This window comes from Balaenoptera acutorostrata, chromosome 2, assembly GCF_949987535.1.
Source record: "Balaenoptera acutorostrata chromosome 2, mBalAcu1.1, whole genome shotgun sequence".
Taxonomy (NCBI): domain Eukaryota; kingdom Metazoa; phylum Chordata; class Mammalia; order Artiodactyla; family Balaenopteridae; genus Balaenoptera; species Balaenoptera acutorostrata.
The window spans coordinates 122,708,089-122,729,846 of record NC_080065.1 but is presented as its reverse complement, the minus strand read 5'-3'; the positions used below and the strand labels follow the sequence as shown (position 1 = coordinate 122,729,846).

General features: G+C 46.1%; 1 protein-coding gene across 1 annotated transcript in view; it reads left to right on the top strand.

Annotated features, from left to right (window-relative positions):
• SPOCK1 (SPARC (osteonectin), cwcv and kazal like domains proteoglycan 1) overlaps window positions 1-21,758 on the top strand; it is a 545,125-nt gene that overhangs the window by 362,599 nt on the left and 160,768 nt on the right. Inside the window, exon 4 of the mRNA XM_007172191.2 lies at window positions 19,663-19,777. Coding sequence (XP_007172253.1) covers window positions 19,663-19,777 — 115 coding nt within the window. The remainder of the gene's footprint in view (window positions 1-19,662; window positions 19,778-21,758) is intronic.

The following is a 21,758-nucleotide window of genomic DNA, read 5'->3' as shown; positions in this document are numbered from 1 at the left end:
TCTTGCCTGATGGTGCTCAAAAGTGCAAATGAATACTTCATCTAACCTCCCTGCTTTTCAGGGTTTAGCAGCGTGCGAACATTTACATTTCATACAAGGTGGTCCTCATGCTGATGTGTCTTTTTATGGTCTGTATGAAATACATGACTTTGACATAGATGGTCTGCTGACAACTTAAATTTTCTGAGAAGCCACATTGAACAGACAGAAATACAATGTATATTAACGAAGATGGTTGTTTGTTTGGTATAAGACCTTATGGGTAAACTGCAGGTATGCCGTTTGGCCCACGTTGGAGGGACAGGAAAATTGAGAGTCCCACACTGGCGCAGAGTGGCCGCCATGCCGACTGTAGGTCTTAGGCTGAAAGCTTAGAAAGTCATGATGTCATCCAGCCTCATCATTAAGTCTGGGAGACAGACAGACCAGGGTGTGAGTTCCTCTCGCTATGTGACCTTGGACTAGTTATTTGACATCCCTGACCCCAGTTTCTGCATCTAGCAGTTAGGGTACTGATACCTCCATCGCAGGGTTGTTAGGAGGATTTAATGAGATGGATGGTGTATGTAAAGTGCAGAGCACAGTACTCTGCACGTACATCCGTGTCCGGGAAATGTTGGCCATTATTACTGCTACTACTATTGCATTACCTAGTAGTGCATTGCTAGGTAATTACTAAGTAATGGAATAGTTAGTGACCTGTGAAAGCTTTAGAGCTTGAAACAAAATGTTGCATCAGACTATAACATCCTTTTTAAAGGTACTTAGGGAGTTTGCCTTTTGATAGGTCTCTGAGCCCTGGAGGGGATATTAGGGTACCGGACTTACCTTAAACTTCTGTTTACCTTTGGCCTTAGCTTTCCTGCCTTTCCCTGGTGGCCACGCCTGCCACTGTTGCACGTATCACCAGAAAGCCTGTCACGTGACAGCAGGCACTTTGTCTCTCCATTCACTGGTGTGCTTCCAGCACCTAAACCAGAGCCTGGCATATAGTAGGTGCTCTACATATTTTGTGTTGAATAAATCCATTGCCTTTCAATCTTCATATTGTATGTCTGGTTCCTTCCTGGGTCAGAAAGGTCTCTTCTTACTTCCCATCTCTCTTAATGAATTTAAAGGCCAGCGGTAGTTTTGGAGCTGTATTTCCTTTTCTCTTTTTCTGGAGATCAGCGTGACAGAGTAGATGGAGAAGTGGGCTGGGTGTACGAGACCAGGTTCTGGTTTCAGCTCTGCAGGCAGCTGGCTTCGGAACCTTGGACAAGTTAGCCTCCCCTCTCTGGACATCACTTCCTCAACAGTGTCATCTGGAATTTGGTTTATTAATTTATGAATGACCTTCCAGTGCTGATGTTGGGCAGAGATGTTCTCTGAAGGTTCTTCTTAAGGACAAACCCCACTTTCCTGCTCCCTCGTTTTCATGCCTCCCTTTCCTGCCAGGCTCACTTACTTCTCATCCTCTACATAGACATGAATTCAGACCCAAAGGATGTTTTCAACAATAGCTCCTACTGACACACCTTGCCTGTCTAAGCTAGGCTGTCTCAATCTCAGAACTATGGACATTTGGGGCCAGATAATTCTTTGTTATGAGGGGCTGCCCTATAGATTGTAGAATGTGTAGCACCATCCCTGACCTGTACCCACTAAATGCCAGTAACATCCTCCCCAGCTCCCCCCCACCCCCAACGCCAGCTGTGACAAGTGCAGTGTCTCCAGACATTGTCAAATGTCTCTTGCAAGGGGTAGTGGTGGCGCTGGGGTCGTCTGTAAATAATCCCGGATGGAAGCACAAATTCTTCCCTAGTCTTATTTCAGATGGTGTTGTAAGAAGACAGACGATTTTCTCAGGAGACTAGAGCAAATAGGCAGAGTGTATTGATCAGAGGCTTCTTTTCCCCTGAGGGATAGAGGAAAAGAAAAGAAGAAGAAAACAACTTTCTTACCCGCTTAAAAGTAGAAATATAAAGCTAGCCCAAATATTGTGCTGGGGCTCTGGATTCACACCAAGATAATTCTATGTATAATACATCACCAAAGACGAGATTAGAGAATGACAAGTCTTAGATCTTACCCAGACTGTGACAGCTATTGCATCTTATTCTTACATCATGGAAATTGGATAGTGGTGGCACTGAATACTTGATGAAAAAGATAGGTTTTTAAAATCTTCCATCTTGCTCACATCTTAGATGTAGGAACATCCTAGAGATTTTTGAATACAGGAGCAATTTGGACAAAACATTTTCAGTGGTGCCAGGATATTATAAACAATGTGTTATGTGTTTATTGTAAACTGGATGGTAACATTTTGTCAATGGAAGTATGATACTGGCTGCTCTGAGGCAAGTCAAAACTGTTTATAAGACAGGAGCTCACAATTTAGTAGGTGACACAAGATAAAAGTTGGTGGAAATTTAAACCATAGCTAAATGTGTAGGTGAAAGCAGTAATGGTTTTACAGCATAAGCAGTAATTGCCACTGGAGCCCAAAGAGATACAATTGTGAGCTCAGATGGACAGGAACAGAGGCGAGCCTTACTTGGGGAGAGAGTTTAGAGGTTCCCGACGAACACGGGATACCCTGAAGGACTCTGTCTCGAGCATCGGGGGGTTGATTATGATCCTAATTAGCTCTATATGGTGACTGGTGAGACAACATACCCTTGACATCAAGTGTCAACTCTAGTGTGTTACAGTGGCTTAGACTATTCAAAACAGAGGTGAGCCCATTTAAAAAGGCACGTCTTTTCTTGCCTCATGTGCTTCCTGAGGCTGATATCCTTTGAGGTATCTTCCCAACTCAGAATGACCCATTCTCTAGGGATATTGTGTCTCCATCAAAAAAAGAAGAAGAGAAACTCCCATGGATGGGCTTCTGGTCGCCATGCTTGCTTTCTGATAGCAGACCCCCTCATCCCAGGCTGTAGGTGACTGGGTCAAGGTGGACGCCTTATTTCAGCTGGACCTGATTCTGGCCTGAGACTTTCGACTTCGGACTAAGAGGCTCATGACTGGAACTGTGCCTGTGAATCTGGGAGTCGGTGCAGCCACCTCTGCCCTGTGAAGCCTGAAAAGCCACCTGAGAAGTTGGTGGTTTGCCTTCTCTGAACGAGATCCCGGGTATACGGGTCACCGGTACCCTGACCCGGTCATCACAGGGCCACCCTGTGGAGAATGGGGTTTGCCTAGGGGTCTTCTCACAGCCCAGCCTGTTCTCTCTTAAAGGACCCTCCCTCGTCACAGTGCCCCCAAGGACTCCTGCCCTTCTAAGGCACAGCCAGCAACCCCTCCCCTGCTGACCTTCGTGGCAGTGTTCTGCGGAAATCTCACGACCCACTTTCCCATGATACGCACAATATTTTTCATCTCCAGGGAGCAGCTTCTGAGAGCTGTAATGTTGAGAAGGGTCTGCCCACCCCAGTTACTCTGCGCCTTCACAGCAGTGATGGTTCAGTGCATTAACTTTCCAGATATGGCTGCATTTCTACTAATAAGGACTGCTCAACACCCTGAAACTGTGGTTTCTAACCACAGAGCCTGTGATGGTCTCTACAGACCATGAATCTGTATTGCTTAAGGGTTCTCTGGATGGTAGCAACACAGCGTGGCTCAGGTATCTCGAGAAGAGTATCCAAGACTCACAGAGGCTGCGAGAGGCCGGGTGGGAAAACCCTGGCTTAGAAATGGGAGAGGACTAAGGCAGCGCCAGAGGGTCGGGCAGTGGGAACCACAGACTAATGATCCCCAATGTCCCCTCTGCCCTGGGGCCCCCCTTCACCTTGCCGAGTCATAGGAAGGTCACTGGGATTGAATGAAGCAGGGCACGGGGAGGAAGGATCAGATGGCATCCGTCACTCCTGTCTTTTTAGTGGGAAGGAGGCAATTTGAACGACTGTCCCACCTAGTCCGTGCTCAGTGTGGAGAGGTGATTCTGTGTAAAGGAAAACAGGATGCTGCTTGGAAGGGGGGATTGAAGGACTCAAGGTAAACATCCACGCTGGGTCCCTTGCATCACAAAAATGTCCATAAAATTTGGGGTGCAGGTTTTAGGCCCCCTGAAGCCTGTCCACAGACCCCTGGTTAATAACCTTTCGTCCAAAGGAATTTCTGTTTGGTCATATCATTCCGGACATTAGTGCCCAGGGAACGGGATTTCTGTGGGTTGTGATGTGGAGAGGATGTAAATTGCAGGCCATGCGAATAGCAGAAACCTATACAGGGAGGGAGGCCACGTAGAAGATGTCCTTATCTGCCACTTGGGGATACATTGATGGTGAATGCCCCACCTCAAGGAAAATATCAGGGGGATGAGGCCCCTTGGTTGCTCCCCTGCCAGAGAGTCACCTCTGGGATCTGACAGCACTACGACTGATGTTCAGCATAGTCAAGACTCTAAGAAGAAAAGGCAGAGTAAAGCCTGTTAGGAGGGAAGAAGTCTGCAGGGCACAGGATTGCTAAATTAGTTACACAGATGCGAAAATTCAAAGGAAGAAAAATTAGTCTGTTAAAGCTAAAAAAAAAAAAAAAAAAAAAAGTATGTTGTTTTGCCAAATGCTGAAGTGCTTTCCAACTAAAGAAGACTAACCCTTCAGGAACACTTCATCCTGATTGTCTTGGGAATCTTTGCTAAGAGAGGGAAGTATAGAATTTGCATCATGCCGTTGTTCATTTTGTAAAGAAAAGGCATGTTCTTATGAAGCCGTGGGTGATACAAACACTAGTGCCTTCAGGACCAGGCAGGCGAGTCCTGTAGGAGAGAAGGGGAAAGGAAGGGACCGAGGTGAAAGCGAGTGTAAAGGGGGTACAGAAGATACGGTGGAGGAGGCAGCCATGTGGGAATGCAAGCCCGAGTGGCCAGCTCTTCCACTAAAAAGTAACCCAGAAGTGTGTGCAGGAGCTCTATACGTTTTTCTCTAATTCGTTACTGCTAACAACGTATTCAAACTTTCAAAGCCCTGTCTCGGCTGGTCAAAGCACACCGGTGGGATGTGGACCTGCCCTCTGGAGCCTCTGGAGCCGGGTGGCTCTGGATCCACTTCTGTCTGATTTCTTGCTCTGTCTCTTCTGGCCCTAGATGCTTGAGCAAGTTCTGCGTCCTTTCTTTACAAGGTCCTCTGTCACCTTAGCTGTAAAACTAGCATGATGGTACCACCTGTCTCATGGAGTTGCTGTGGGGATTCTGTGAGATCAGATGTGGCAGGTACCTGGCATCACTCAGGGGCCTGGCAATGCCACAAGCATGGGGAGAGGCTGTCTCTTGTTCAGCACCCGGAATGATGGCTGGCACATAGTAGGACTCAGTGAGGGTCTGTGCTTAATCAGTAGATGCATTATTAGATATCAAACTCCTTTAAACTGTGTTCTCCTCTCGATTTCTTCTTGAACTCATAGGGAAGGGGTTGCTAAGGAGAGGTGTTCCCATAAGGAATTATCCGCTAAGAGATGAATATGGAAGCTCTTGGTGGGGGAAGGGATGGGTTGAGGCGGTACTTCTGACCTGGGAAACGTATAGTAGCAGGTGCCAGTGGAGCACATCAGACCATGTCCGACATGTCGCTTCGTTTCTGCAGCAAGACTTGGTGGTCATCCTGCCACCGCCCCTCCCCGCTTCTCAGCATGCAAAGGCACTTCTGCTTCCCCGTGAAGGTACTCCTGAGGTCCCTTATCCTGTGGTTCTGGGAATTTCTCCTGCATCTGTTGAAGCTTTGTCATACTCCCATCTTGTTCATGCCATTGCCTGACACAGTAGGGAATTCAGTCTGAAATGTTGTCAGCTTGCAATTTTGAAATGAGTTAAAAATCACTGGGCTGCTTCATCAGTCTGAGTTCAAAATCTGGGATTTGGGCTTGGCTTCCAACGAGGGGAACTTATTAGGAGGGAGTGAGATGGCCCAGTGGGGCTGCCTTTGTGACAGCGACTTTGAATTGGCGTCAGGGCCCATGGCCCTTTGATTGGACAGGGCCCACAAAGAGAGCAGACAGAGTTTTTGTTTGTCAGAGGAAGGAACACACCAGGGAGATTTGTTGCCCATTTTCAAAAACAATTGGGCATGAAATGGATACTGTTTGGATTACAGAGAAACACATCTTCTCATTAGCTTTTTCAGGATCACAAAAGGCCTGATGGCTGATTTAGCCCCAGCCAGTGGGATCTGGCGCCAGAAAATCTCTGTTACCCATTTGCTTAGGGAAGCAGTGTTCAGGACAAAGGGAATCTCTTTCATGTCATCATTGGTCTTCTCGTTTCACTCTGTTCCGTGTATTTACGGAGTGCCAGGTATGCGTTTCCAGCTTGACCTCACTGAGAGGAGGGGGGAAACCTTCCAGTCACCTTCCCCACGTTGGCTGCCTGCTTGGTGATGGGTGCTGAGTGGAGCAAGCAGGTTTCTGATGCAGGGGGTGGCCAGGGTGGGGGGGGGATGAGGAGGGTGGGCTGGGGAGACAGTCACAGGCGGGAACGGCTGCAGAGAGCAAGACCAGGCTGGCAGTGGAGGTGGCTCTCCGGAGGTCCCCTGGGAAGTAGAGAATAGAGGCAAGATGACTTCAAGGCTGCACTTGGCTTAAAGATGACCTAGTAGAGAAATCTAGAGAGGAAAATGGGTCCAGTTTGGGCTGCTGCCACTGTAAGGAATGTTGAAGAGGAATCCTGTGGGAAAGAGTTGAAACTAACATGTGTTGATTACTTGCTGAGAGTAATGTTAAGCTTTTGATACCTTGTCTCCTGCAGCCCTCCTAAGCACCATGTGAGGGAGATGTTACCCCTCCCCTTTACAGCTCAGAGAGGCTGCATAACTTGCCCAGGGTCACACAGCACCCAAGGAGCTGAACTCATATGTGAAATGGGATCTCTCTGGAGCCCATAGTTCATGCTCCTTTGACCTTACCGTATCATCCATATCACATGTATTAGTGATTTGCTTGTATGAGCAAAGACGTGTCCAGGAAGCCTGAGATTTGGGTTCTCTGCAGTCTGTTCACCTTTAGCTTGAACAACATGAGCAACAGCCAGTCAAGAGCCCTGCATTGAAGCACAGTCCCTGGCCTGCCATGTCTTGGTGGTCATGAAGATGGATCCAAGTTCCCTGACTACTTAATCCATCGGGGCTACTCAGGAGCTCTCTTTTGCCTCACTCTTTTAAAATGAGCTGCTTAGCTTTCACTAATATCTAATGTCCCCTCCCTCCCTCCCTCCCTCCCTTCCTTTTTCCCTTCTTGCCTTCCTTCCTTCCTTCCTTCTCTTTCTTGTTATTCCTCTTTGAAATGTCAGTTCCTTAAGAGCAAGGGCTTCTTTCGTCTTGCCCATCTCCAAATGCCCAGTGCTTATGATAGTACTTGGCATGTAAAATGAGTTTCATAAATGTTTGCAGAATTGATGGGCTAAAGTCTTTCCTATGCTAAATACAAACATGTTTGTCTAGAGGCAGACGCTTCAGGGACACCTCTAGCTCTGAATCTTTGTGACCTAGAAATAAAAGATTTATCGAAAGATACTCCTGGCACAGACAGTTTATTTAGCCTTAACTGAATATATCCCTTGGAGCAGACATAATGTCAGGGGACTTGGGGTTCAGAAATGATGAGCCAGACTTGTCCCTGGCCTCACAGAGTAAGACAAAGGAGTGATTAAGTCCATGGGCTGGGGGCCATTCACGCACTCATTCAACATCCGTTAGTATCCCCATGATATTCCAGACTGTGTGGAGGTGAGGGGCAAGCAGGAGTGAGGAAGAAAGATATTGTCTGTGGTCTCCTGAGGCTTCTACTAGATTTTTGACAGACTTAAGAGTCACATCCCAGCTTTGCCACTTACTAGTTGCATGACCTTAGGCAAGTTCTGATATTTTTTTCTCATCTATCAGGTAGAGAAAATACTGGCCTTATAAGGTAATTGTAAGAATGGAATTGTTCTTTGTATCGGATGTTGCAGTCTAGACTCCAGAGGCATGAAGGAATACCAGGTGTTTGAGGGCATATGAGTTGTCTGCTGTAACTGAGGGCAGGGTAAATACTGGAGGAAGAGGAGAGAATGGGCAGGGAATGGGAACTAAATTTTAGAAAGGAAGTTTGAGGCCAGACTGTGGAAGAGAGAGTCATGAAGCTCTTTCTTAAAAAAAATTTTCTTTTAATTTAGAATCCATAACTTTAACAAAAACAAGAACATCAATTCCCCTCCTATAGTGGGGAAAGAAAACCCAGAAAAACTTTGCAGCCATTATAGTATCTAAAGACAATTGTCTCCCTACTCTGTCTTACCTGCTTACCAGTATTTATTGCTAAAGAATGAAAATGAAAGATTTTACTCCTTGCGTTTATTCCACATTTGTCTTAGGGAAACCTCATAGGTACTTGCCCATAATTTATTATTGCATCTGTCTTCCATGTGCAGTTTAGACCTGATTTATATTTTATATTAGCACTACCAGCCTTAGCTTAGAGTAATGCAAGGGGGTGGAATTGGCCCTTGAGTGGAACATTGGTGAAGAGACAGGCAGGAAAGAGAGATAGTTGTGAGCAAGGTTGGAACTATGAATTGCTCAGCTTATTTGGATGCATGTGGAAAATTGTATTTCGAAATGATTGAACAGTGTGGGACACAAAAACCAGAGGAATGAGAATATACAAGATTTAAATGATACGGCACTCACTAAAACCTACAGTGGGAGATGCAAGCATTCTTCTCTCAGCTTGAGGTGGTTTCTAATAGCTTAGAAGGTGCTCCAAGAAACCTCAGCTCCAATCAGCACTAACTTTGTCATGATTGCTTCAATGTTAACAGGTAAGGAATGGAATTTAATAACCTTGGGAACCATCCCGAGAAAGCAGAAATGAATCTGCCCTAATTGGAGAAAGAAAGGATTTGGAAATGAATAGTCTCCGATTACCCATTTTTAAGTCCGGAGCCAAGAGTTTCTGAAAACAGTGGGAGGGATGAAAGTAATAACAGCTTTAATTTTGATAGTTATACCTGGAGAGCCACAAATGCTTTATAGCTCATTTATAAACCTCACCCAATGCTTGGCACTCTTGAAATCTCTCAAGAAAGCTTTGGATTTTGCAGGTTTAGTTCTCTAAAAAACCTTGGGGCCTTTCACCAGTGGGGCTGTGATAGAGCCCTGGGACAGATGGCATTGGGCGGGGAGGGGGTCTGTTCTAGGGGGCATGGGATATGTTTTCAATTGACCAGCTTTAACTGGAGCTGCTTTCTGGTCTTTGCAAGAATGAACAATTTGCTTATGAAGGTTCTTTGTATGTACTTATACTGCTATTGATTTTCCATCTTAGATGTCACTACCCTGGAGAGCTCTCTGCTTCATTCCAGGACGCTTTAAACTCGGTAAACCCTTTAAACACTTCTCAAACTTTTCTACTAAAACACCCCTAAGGGCAAGTGAGAGCAACTACCTACTCTGAGGTTTAGGGGGCAGAATCCACTGTGAGCCCATACATTTTTGAAGCCTCTTTGATCCGAGTTTATGTGAATTTTGCATCGTATTCCATAGTAGACCAGTGACTGACTTAATAATAAAAAAGTTTAAAATGACCTACCATCTGGTAACATAGACGTTGCAGGCAGAGTCACTGTGAATGTGCAGCCTCCTGGGCCCACCACAGTCTGAGAAGCAAGGACTAGATTAGATTGTGGAAAACAGGGAAAGGAGACCAGGCTGTGATAGTGTGTGATTGCCTGTTTCCCCACCTTCCACTGATTTCTAGACTTGTCGGGGGTGTCCAGTGAATGAACACCATGTTACTTAACTAGAGCTCTGCACCGAGGTTCTGCCCCTCAGAATGATGCCACACTACGCAAGGCTCTGAGAGGTCACTTGAGCATCTTGATCTCCAAGTTGGGGCAGGCTTTCCCCGCAGACTTTGCTGTTCTGGTTTCAGTTAACACCTGTTCCTGTCAGCCTCTCTAGGGCAAGGCAGAAAGAGGCCAGATGGACATCCTCTGGCTGAGGATCGGAAAGCACCAACTTGGTCCACCAAACCTGACTGGATGAACCTTGCTGCCCATTTATCCCCAGCATACCACATGTTACCAACCTTCCTGGACTCAAGCCCTTGGCTGCTGGGATCAACAGTGTCTGCCAGATTCTCTCCCCTTAATTATTCCCTCTTTTTCTAGCCTTTTACCAGTGGCACTTGAATGTAAGCCCTTAGGATACCTTAACACTCAAACTCCTTGACTCGCCAGTAGAGACTTTTCAAAGCCCAAAGACCTCTTGAAAAAGAGAAAAGAAAAAAAAAAAAAAAAAGAGTATGACCATGTAGGTTGTGCTCTTGGTGAACATAATTTAGGGGAAGGAAAGGTTATTATTCTTCATTTCTAGACCTTACAGTCTCTGAGATGAGAAAAAGCAGAGCACAGCCCTACTAGAGATACATGAATGCCTTAGTTGTCATACGCTGGCTTCAGCAGTGGTGAAGATCTGGTTATTCAGCAAAAGTGTTCTGGGTAAACTGGGCCCTGAGCTTGATGTTCAAAAAGAAATTTTAATGTTTCTTCCTGTGGAGATGAGTCTAATATTTGGGATTGGAAAGGCTGAACGGCATCATAGCTCCAGGATCTTGAGTCTCTGAAATACCTGGGGTCACTTGCCCTTGGTGTACATCCCCTTTCTTTATCTGAAGAGCTGGTAAGAGTGGTGAGGATGAGAACTTGCCCCATATTCCAGGCCCTGTGCTCAGCACCTTTCTGCGTTATCCTGTCAGATCCTCATGACATCCCAGTGAGGTAGATTTGTTGGTCTGCAACTGAATCCTAAGGTGGTGAATGACCCGTCAAGATCACATCAGCAGGAAGTAGCCAGCTGTGCCTCTCCTCTCAAACCCACCCCTCTCTGATCCAAACCCTTGGGCAATCTTCTAGGTGCACTAATTTTTATTTTTTTGGAAATTAGTGGAGTTTCTGAATTTCCACATTCTTACGTGGTCAACTACTATGGCTGCAGAATAATGGCAGAATCATGCTCATTAGCACCAAAGGAGTTAGTGCTCTGAGGAAAGCTATGTGTTTTAGAGGAATTTTGATTGCATTGAAGTGAGGCACAGGTACAAAAGGTAGACTTTATGAGCTATAGCATTCTTTTAAGTATACCTTTTTCCTGGAAATATTTGATTTTTATTATGCTTTTTGTATCCTCTTATTTTCCTAGGTTATGGAACTGGTCTTAAGTAATTCTGTCCCCTTTGTTCATAAATGTCTTATGAATAATTTCTGTCAATTACAATGAAATAGAACCCAAGTGCTTCAACTATTACAACATTTTAATAAATTCTGGCCATTTTGATGGATGAGAAGGTTTAGACTTCTCTGTGCATGGTGTCTTGTCCCTCTACTGAGAGTTGTGACTATTCTCAGGTCCCTTTGATCATGCTGCCTGTCCCATGTCACTGCCAGCCATCCTGCGTTTCCCCAGTGACATGGACCATATAGATGCTTCACAAAACCCACTCACAGAAGGAACGACGAGGTTCACTTGTTCCATGTTGTTTCTTAGGTCAGAGAGAGAGAGTGTTAAGTTCACTGGGCATCAGCATTGCCTTGGAAAGAAACTTTGACTTTTGTATTCATTATAAAAATCATATACGTTTATTCACACATCCAAGCAGTTCGCTTTGACTTTAGTTGGTACAATGTATTCTTCACAGTGAGTTCTCTTAGGGATCCTATGGGAATCATCCTACATGATTCTCGGGGGAGGTAGACAGAGGGGTTCCGTATGCTGCCGTTTGGCACTGTAGTCATGACTTTTACCCCCATCATAAGCTGTTTTTGTGTAGTGGCTCCAAGTATCATCTCTGGTGTGAGACTCACCTAGATTGAAATCCAGACTTAGCAACTGTGTGACCACAGACAAGTTACTTAACATCTCCGTGCCAATTTCCTTATTAGTAAATTCATATTAAACTCATCTGCATATCAGTTACCTCAGTGGTGAATTAGAATAATAGTACATTATTCTACAGGTCGGTGGATGTCACTGTCTCTGTCAGCCCCCTGACGAGGTGATGCTTTATGTAATAAAATGCTCTTTTCTTCCCTTTTTTCCACTTAATTCTTCTCCTCTCCTCTCCTTTTTCTTCCTCTCCTCCATCCCACTTTTGAAGGGAAATCAGTTTCTTGGTGAAAACGCAGAGTGAGCATCCTTGCTTTCACTATCCCAGAGCAGCTGGGGGACGGGAGAAGGTGTGGGATGAGAGCTTTGAGAAAGAGCATTGACTGGCCAGGCTGATAACATTTTGTGGCCTGTGATATTATGGCTCCTATTTTCACAGCTGCCCTAGTAGACGCCTCTGAACACGTTCGTTTCTAATGATCAGGATGTGTAAATTAGCCATGTTGGACTTACCGGTGGTTGCTCATAATGTCTTGTTTTGCACATGAGCGGGGGTTAGAGCTCTTCCCTGCCACTGCTATTACTTCTAGCCCAGCATAGGGCATCCTTAACTCTTACATCTCAGAGGCAGAAGTGCCATACTCTCACAAGGCTGGACACTTGCTCTTGCCTCCAGCGATGGTCATGACTTGTCATTGTCTCCCTGCTGTAGAGATTCTCCAGGAAGCAGGAGACTCTGCCTTTTGCGGGTAATGTTTCTAGACTACTCAGTGACAGGCTGCAGTGGTGGTGGCCCGCAGCCGTAGGGCATCTGAATTGATTCACAGCTTGTTGCAGGGATGGCCCCAGGAGATAGAGGACATTCAGGAGGATGTCCTCTGTGTGAATGGGTGGAGGTTGGGGCTGGTGCTTCTTTTCAAGGGAAGCACGATAGGAAAGGGAAAGGACATCTCCTTTGGATGTAGACAGACCTGGTTTTGAGTACTGGCTTTGCCATTTATTAGCCGTGTATTGTCAGAAAGTTACTTATCTTTTTCAAATCCATTTTCTCATCTTTACCTTCCTTTTTCACTTAATGTACCATAAACATCTACCTATGTTAATACATATAAACCTACTTCTTCCTTTATAGTAGGTGGACAATATCTCATAAATGGACGTCTTATAATTAAGGTAACCATTTCCCTGTAGATGGTGTGATGGAATGAATGCTTGTGTTAAAGCCATAATCCTCACTATGGCTGCTTCTGGAGATGGAGCCTTTAAGAAAGTAATTAAGGTTCAGTGAGGTCTTAAGGGTGGGACCCTGATACAATAGGATAGGTATCATTATAAGAAGAGGCGTCAGAGAGCTTAGTCACTCTCTGAGCACACCTAGAGAAACCCATGTGAAGACACAGAAGGTGGTCGTCTGCAAGCCAGGAAGAGAGCACTCACCAGAAACTGACCATATTGGCACCCCGATCTCAGCCTTCCAGCCTCCAGATCTGTGAGAAGATAGGTTTCTGTTATTCAAGCCACCCAATCTCTGGTATTTTGTGGCAGTCTGAGCAGACGGATACAGATGAACCCTCAAGTTGTTTATAATTTCCCCTTATTGTAGATCATTAAGATACATGTTTTTGCTTAACACATTCACCTGCTAGGTCGTAGGATGTTTCTTTTTTCCGTTCTTTCCATTTATTATTAAAATTTTCATATATATAAAAAAGTTGAGGGAATGATATAATAAATACCTATCTACCTATGTTTAAAGGTTATTATCATTTAAGGACATGGTTGAAAAACTGCCCTCCAAAAGGGCTCTTCATAGTTTATACCACCCCCTGCAAACACACACGTGCACACACACACACACACGCACACACACACACACAAATACAAGAGAGAGGATGCTTTTAGTTTTAACAGAAAGAAATGTGTCTTCAGACCCTTGGTTTGAACGGGGAAGAAAAGGTCTCTTCCCAGATGGGTATTTTTGGTCAGATGCATCTTTTTATCCTCTTCCCTTTGTCCTTGTCTGTCCTATGTCCCCACCCACTCCCATCTCCCAGTCCTTGGACACACACATTCAGCCTTCTATATCACTCACCTGTCTGTCCTATTTAGATGCATGGCCAATAGGCCCCTTTGTTTGGCCTCAGAGAACATGGCCAACCCCTTGATTTGAAAGCTGAGATCAGTGATGAAAACTTTCCAAGCTGCCATTCTTCTATGGTTCCAGTAAAATCCTATGGGTGGAATCTTCTCTTTTGTATTCTGTGAGGTTCTGTCGTCAGCTAGTAAACAGGCCCCTCTGGAGGGGGTGGGGGGAAGCAAGATGCATGCACGGGTTACCATGGGGACAGACAAGCTGTAATAAATGTTTGGGATCTTAGCTTGACAAGGTTTTAGCAGTTTGGAGTAATTTCTTTGTCAATCTTCCATTAAGTCACTCCTAATGAATCACTGGGAGCGTCTTTGCTCTTCAGATGAACCTCACATGAGCACGATTCGGGCAGAGAGCAACCTTAAAAGGAAGAAGGAGACAACAAACAGTCATTAATTTGTCAACGCTTTGAAAATTGAGTGCCCTTTTGTCAGAGGAAGTTTCCACAAGTCACAGGAGTGGACCACAAGTTCACATGGTGTTTTTGGATTAAATCTTAGCTTCTCGGTCTCACCAGGTAGCTTAATGTTCCCAGGGAAAGGGGTCACGGAGGTTCCTCAGAGGAGGAAAAGGGGCACTAAGAGTTGACCACTGGGCCCTCCACTCGACACCCCCTCTCATTTGGAGGGTACGAGTGGTGTAGAGTTTGTCCGTTCTTATCAAAGGACCAGTTTCCATGTAAAATGTGTATAAAGGGTTCTCTCTTCCTACCCCCTCTCCACCAACTTCAGCATGGGAGGGTGTGCCGTATTTGTCGTCAGTGTGGAACTTGGTGGCCACGCCCCCCCTCCCCGGAGTCCTCATTGTGGTTTCAAGGCCCCCCATGACGATGCTGCCACTCCCTGCAGTCGTGTCTCACGCCACCCCTGCTCCAGCCGGCCGCCAGCCTGACGAAACGTTGCCCTTCCCCAGACTCACCACAATTTCTCTTACATCTGGAATGGGAGCTTCTTTTTACCTAGAATGTTCTTCCTCATCCTATTACCTGGGTTAAACCCACTTTTCCATAGATAGCAGTCTGTCTAGGAAGTCTCACCTAACCCACTGAAAGGCTGGATGAGGTACCTCCCCCATCTCCCGTAACATACAGAACTTACCCTCATATTGCGTGTCTCCTCTGTTGAACTGTGAGCTTCTGGAGGGCAGGAATGACATCTCGTTCACTCTAGAAGTGCCAGCCTCCAGCCTGAAAAAATGGGCCTGCACAGAACTGATGCTCTGCAAATATTAATGGAATAAACCCAAGCACATGTCACACCCCCAGGTGACTCTCAGGGACCCTTTGGTCAGCCCTCAAAATGGAACATTCTCTCATCCTAGCATCTCTGAGGTGGTACCGTGTTCTGCTGTTCCAGGTATTATGACTGTTTGACAGTGAGCTTGTAGGATGTGCCCAAAGACAGCAAAAAGTCTTGATTCAGAATTTTAAAATCGACGTAGCTAATTAAAAATTAACTCATACTGAAAAACAAGTTCAGAAACAATTACGATAATTAAAATACCACTACCTTAATTGAGACCAAGCAGTGAGCTTAAAAAATAAAATTACTTTCAAAAAAAGCTTACATGAAGCCTGTAATTAACTGGCTTTTGATTTTGATGTTTTTCAGCTTGACAAATTTCTGTTTAAATTAATTAATTCTTGTTTTTTTTTTTCCCTTTGAAAAAAGTTTTTGTAAAAATTATTGAAAAAATTAATTGGACATGTATCCTATGCCAGTTGACACTTGATTGGTTTTTGTATATGGGCAGGAAAGATGAAATTAACCTCCCATGGGTATCTGCTCTGTGTTAGGCATACTCTCTTGTTTGAGTCCTCATGAGTCCTGCAGGTATTATGGTAGAAGAGGTAGAGGGGACGCAGGGCTTCAGCATCTTGTGGGGAGTGATGCGTCCTATCATCAAGCATGCACTGGGGAAGAGAGGAACTTGGAGCGCAATTTCCAGAAATCATTAGCACCTTGACAAGGAAGCTTCTACCCCTGGTAAGGGTTATCATGAACTCTCAGCCCTCTCTCCCTACCTCCTCACCTGCATAATTTCCCTGCACCTTATTAAAGGGCCTCTCAAGTGCCACTTATTATTCTGCTCTCCTATCATTTCCTCTAGAAAGTGGAGCGGCACAGCCCTGCCCAGTACAGGTGCGGGTGCCTTTCAGTCACGGCGGGCATCGGGGCTGCTGGGAGAAGTGTATTTGAGAGGCAGCATTTACATGGAAGTGGCACGCTCCTTTACCATCCTCATCCCCTTTCAATTCCAGTACCGCTGTTTTTCAAAAACAAGATGCGTCCTGGTGATTAAATAAACGCTGACGGCTTGATTTGTTACTGTTTTGTTGTGCTGTGAAGTTCATTTACTCTAAATAATTCCCATACATGTTTGAAGTATTCAGACCCTGGTAATTAATTTTTAGCAGACTTGATTTCTATATGCAAATTGTTAAGTAAGTATGTGTTTGAAGTTAAATAGCTGATGATTTTTATTTATTAGTATTTCTGGTTGGAGTTTTTTTTTGTTTTTTTAAGAAACGTTAGCCTTAAGAATTGGAGGAGGGCGAACTATAGTTTTAGCCTAATGGTAGGGTGACAGATGTAGCAAGGTTGCAGGAAAAAAATTGACAACCACTGGTCAGGTGACTCCTTTGGGGGGTTGCTGCATTCAGAGGGGGTGGGCAGAGGGCACAGCTGCCCAGGGTTGGCATCCCCACCTTCCGGGGAGCACTGGGGCCGTGGATGGCGCATTGGGGCATCCTGTGTGGCCGAGCCAGACAGACCCCCTGGCTTCCCTCTACTTTGACTCCTTAAGTCTCAGCCTGCCCTGAAGGCCTCTCAGGAACATGGTACATCTGGGCTCAATACTTGGTGTAAGGTGGGACCCCACATCCACCTTTTAAAGGAGACTTTAGGTGATCTTCATGCCGCTGGTGTATCGTGGTGAGGAGTTTGGGTTCTGGAGTCAACCGACCGGGTGTCACGTACCGTCCGCCCCTCTCGTCTTCTTTGTACCACGGGCACAGGAACGGCAGCCGCCGACTTGGGTGTTTGCGAGAATTAAGTGCGGTAATCCAGTTAGAGGGCTTCGTTCACTGCCTGCATGTCAAAAGCACTGGATACGTGTGAGCTATTGTTCTGGTTATTTTGGAGGCTTACTATTCACTCTGGGAACAAAATCCAGACACACAACAAATAACAAACACCTATGAGGTGCTTCACATGTTTCAGGTCTGTTCTCAGCACTTACTAAGATGAATTCATTTCATCCTCATGATAACCAAAAGTGGTAGTAGGGACTGCTATTATCCCGTTTCACAGAAGAGAAAATTGAGGTATGGAAGGTCAGGAAGCAGTGAAGGCAGCATTCACCTTGATCACTGGGCCTAGAGGCTGTGCCCCTCCCTGCTGTGCTCAGCTGACTTCCTCTCCTTGAGATTGCGCTGCCCCTTGAGGCCATCTGGATCCCAGTGTGGACATTGCATGTCTGTGAAGTTGGCTGCAAAAGCAAAAAGAAGCTCAAATCCGGCAATAAATCTTGTCATACGGTCCTGCAGATTCTGAGACCCTAGGCCAGCCTGGTGTTTGCCATCTCTGAGATCCACTCCAGTGAAAATCCCAAGCGTTCTACGGCTCTTGACACCTGTCAGGAAATGCCTCACTTGGTACCTGTGGCCCAGGCTGCCAGGAGCCTGGTCCCCACGTTTCTTCAGATCCCTAAGTGTCTGTCTTCATCCTGCGGTGGCCAGGAGTGTGAGAAGGGGCAGTGAAGGGCCAGCATGGTCATCGTCAGCAGCCATCTGATTGTCATTCATGGTTAGCTCGGTGCTGCTTGAGTCCTGGAAGGCAAGTCACAGCTGGCTGGACTGCTGCCCTGGGGTGAAGGTGGAGGGCAAAGCACAAGGAGAAGGCCACTGGCCTGCGACGCACCAGCCTCCTGGCTTCTCGTGAGGACATCTCAGGAAGCAGGAGAGCTCCACCTGGGACCAGGAAGTTCCTGCTGCAAGTTTCTGGAAGGCCCAGCCTCGGAGGGCTCTGAGGGCAGACACAGGCCCCCAGCCACTCCCTTCCCAGAGGCGAAGCCCTTAGCTTAGGAGCTCGGAGTGAGCGCCCTGTCCCTGGGGCTTTAGCCTCTCTCTCTTGCAGCCCGTCTCCTGCTGCTAAGCACCAGGCAGCCGGGCACATCCGCTGGGGAGTGGGCTCTGCCAGGTGACTCCCCTGGGACCATGACCTGGGTCTCGTTGCTCACCTGACCGGCCTGAGAATGCACCCTGGGTTCTGTCTGCGGAGGCTGAAGCCGCTTCAGTGGAGGGAGCCGCCCTGAGCCGTTCAAGCCCCGGAAAGAAATACCTTCGGGTGTAGTGTGTTCAGGTCCCTTGAGGAATTCCCAGCAGCCGTGGGAAGAAAATGGCATCGCGATGCTGGGCCTGGGCGGTTTGACAGGAATCCTGACTTCCTCTAAGTGCAGGGGGGATCATGATCGCCGAGGGGCCCAGGGTTTGATGGGAATCCTCCCATTTCTTGTAGCAGTTCTGCTGTCCCTGCTTGGGACGCCGATTTGTTTAACTGAATGCTTGTGTGGGGAACATGACCTCGCCTGGCTGTGGAGGGCAGTTATGGCAGGTTGACCGCCTGATAGGCTTTAGGCCGCAGAGCTGGGAGATGGCACCCTTGCTTTTGTTCTGCGGAGGATTTCCTGTGGCCTCTCGTCTGCCCTAATGAGCGTGTACACCACCTCAGCCTGTGGAGCGTTGCTTAGCCAGGGGCCCGCTGCCCTGCCTCTTCTAGGAAACGCTGCAGGGTATGATCTGCTGCCTTTGGAGACCCTTCTCCAGTGACTTGGTCGAATCAACCCCTGCCCTCATTATTCCCACCCACAAGGCCCACTTTCTAGTCAGACTGAATATCTTAGGACTGCCCGGCCGTGCCTCTCTACCTTGGAGTGTGCTGGCCGCCCTGCCTAGATTGCCTTTTCTAGCTTTGCTTTCTAAAATCCTGCCCATCCCTTAAGATCCAATTCACGTACTAATGCCTCATTAATTCTCGCCCCAGAAATTGATCTCTCTTTTTCTCTCAACCTCTGTTACCATTTTATATGCCTGTCATGGCCCTTATCTAATTCTCCCTTGCACAATAAATATTTATGTGTCAGCTTTCCCCCCCCCCCACCCGTTTATATCATAAGTTTGTGTGGCTCAAAACTGTCCTGAAGTTCTTCACAAAACTTAAAATAGGCTTCTTTGTGCTCAAAGTCCGTGTTGATGGAACTGAAGCCAAAAAACTCCATCCTCTGGGACTTTCTATTATAGGAAATAAGTAAAATTGGGCACAAAGTCATAAAAAGCAATAGCAGACAAATAACCCAAGAGGGAAATGTAGCTTTTGGTCCTCTGAACACACAAGATTCTAAAGGATTTTTAAAAGTAATTCCTGGCCAAGATGAAGATACTGAAACTCCCCAAAGCACAAAAGAATCACTCTCCTGATGTTGAAGAAAACCACGTGGAATAGACACAGAATTCCCCCCGGTGTGGATTTTCATTCCAATCCCCGCCAGCCTAAGTAAACAGTGCAGGGTGCAAACACATGGTCTGTTTATTTCCCTCTTGTTTATTTGAGTAGAAATAGAAATTAAATTTCCCTGGAGGTCCTAACTCCTCTCTTCATGTTCTTTTTGCCTCAGCTCTGGACCCATCCAAAGACCCCTGCCTAAAGGTGAAATGCAGCCCTCACAAGGTGTGTGTGACCCAGGACTACCAGACTGCCCTGTGTGTCAGCCGCAAGCACCTGCTCCCCAGGTAAGCCAGAGGCTGTGAGGTGCTCTCCAGCCAGCAGATCTGGGGTACCTGACCTCTGACTGGGGGACAAGGGAGAGAGGGGGAGCAGGTGATGGATCTGTGTCTCATATGGTACGTGGTGTAAGAACTCTTGCTGTGGTACAAATCTCAGTTCTCACACGCATATTTGCAAAGAAAGTTAATATCTTAATTTCCTTTGAATCAACTTTATTTGACTCTGAGCCCTCATCTGAGCAGATGAACAGAAAATCCCTTCCTGGTGATTATGGCGGTCCTTCCTCCTCCTGGGTGAGCTCAGGATCCAGGAAGCTTCTAGCTAAGAAAACAGGGGCTGTACCTTTAGTCTTCTGGTTGCCACTGGCATCCTCCCTATGATAATCCTTGGAGGTCCCTTGAGGTTGGCGGGGCTGGGGGTTGTCTGCTTCCATGCTCCGTGGGGCGTGGTCTTTGCCAGGCCAAGAGTCCTGGTGTGGGGTCCTGCTGCCTCAAGACCGCTAGTCTGCCATTCCTTCTGAGAGTGTGCCTTTCTATTTCTCCAGCCCAGGGGAAGTCTCTCCCCTCCTCTTCAGGGTTGTTAAAGCCTTTGTCCCTTACCCCCCACCCATTCCCAGCATTCAATGGGCTTAGGTTTTTACAGATGACAGAAGGAACCTTTGAATTCAGGCTACATCTGCCTTCAGTCCTGCAGAAATACTTAAAGCAAGAACACACACACACACACACACACACACACACACACATACACACAGACACATACACACACACACACACCCCAATAGGCTTGCTTTTTTCTTTTTTTTTTTTTAACATCTTTAGTGGAGTATAATTGCTTTACAATGGTGTGTTAGTTTCTGCTCTATAACAAAGTGAATCAGCTATACATATACGTATATCCCCATTTCTCCTCCCTCTTGTGTCTCCCTCCCACTCTCCCTATCCCACCCCTCTAGGTGGTCACAAAGCACCGAGCTGATCTCCCTGTGCTATGCGGCTGCTTCCCACTAGCTATCTATTTTACATTTGGTAGTATATATAAGTCCATGCCACTCTCTCACTTCGTCCCAGCTTATCCTTCCCCCTCCCCGTGTCCTAAAGTCCATTCTCTACGTCTGTGTCTTTATTCCTGTCCTGCCGCTAGGTTCTTCAGAACCTTTTTTTTTTTTTGATTCCATATATATGTGTTAGCATATGGTATTTGTTTTTCTCTTTCTGACTTACTTCCCTCTGTATGACAGATTCTAGGTCCATCCACCTCAAAACAAATAATTCGATTTCCTTTCTTTTTATGGCTGAGTAATATTCCACTGTATATATGTGCCACATCTTCTTTATCCATTCATCTGTCGATGGACACTTAGGTTGCCTCCATGTCCTGGCTATTGTAAATAGAGCTGCAGTGAACATTGTGGTACATGACTCATTTTGAATTATGATTTTCTCAGGGTGCCCAGTAGTGGGATTGCTGGGTCGTATGGTAGTTCTACTTTTAGTTTTTTAAGGAACCTCCATACTGTTCTCCATAGTGGCTGTATCAATTTACATTCCCACCAACAGTGCAAGAGGGTTCCCTTTTCTCCACACCCTCTCCAGCATTTACTGTTTGTAGATATTTTGATGATGGCCATTCTGACCGGTGTGAGGTGATACCTCATGGTAGTTTTGATTTGCATTTCTCTAATGATTAATGATGTTGAGCATTCTTTCATGTGTTTGTTGGCAATCTGTATATCTTCTTTGGAGAAATGTCTTCTTAACATCTTCTGCCCATTTTTGGATTGGGTTGGTTTTTTTTATATTGAGCTGCATGAGCTGCTTGTACAGTTTGGTGATTAATCCTTTGTCCATTGACTCGTTTGTGAATATTTTCTCCCATTCTGAGGGTTGTCTTTTCGTCTTGTTTATGGTTTCCTTTGCTGTACGAAAGCTTTTACGTTTCATTAGGTCCCATTTGTTTATTTTTGTTTTTATTTCCATTACTCTG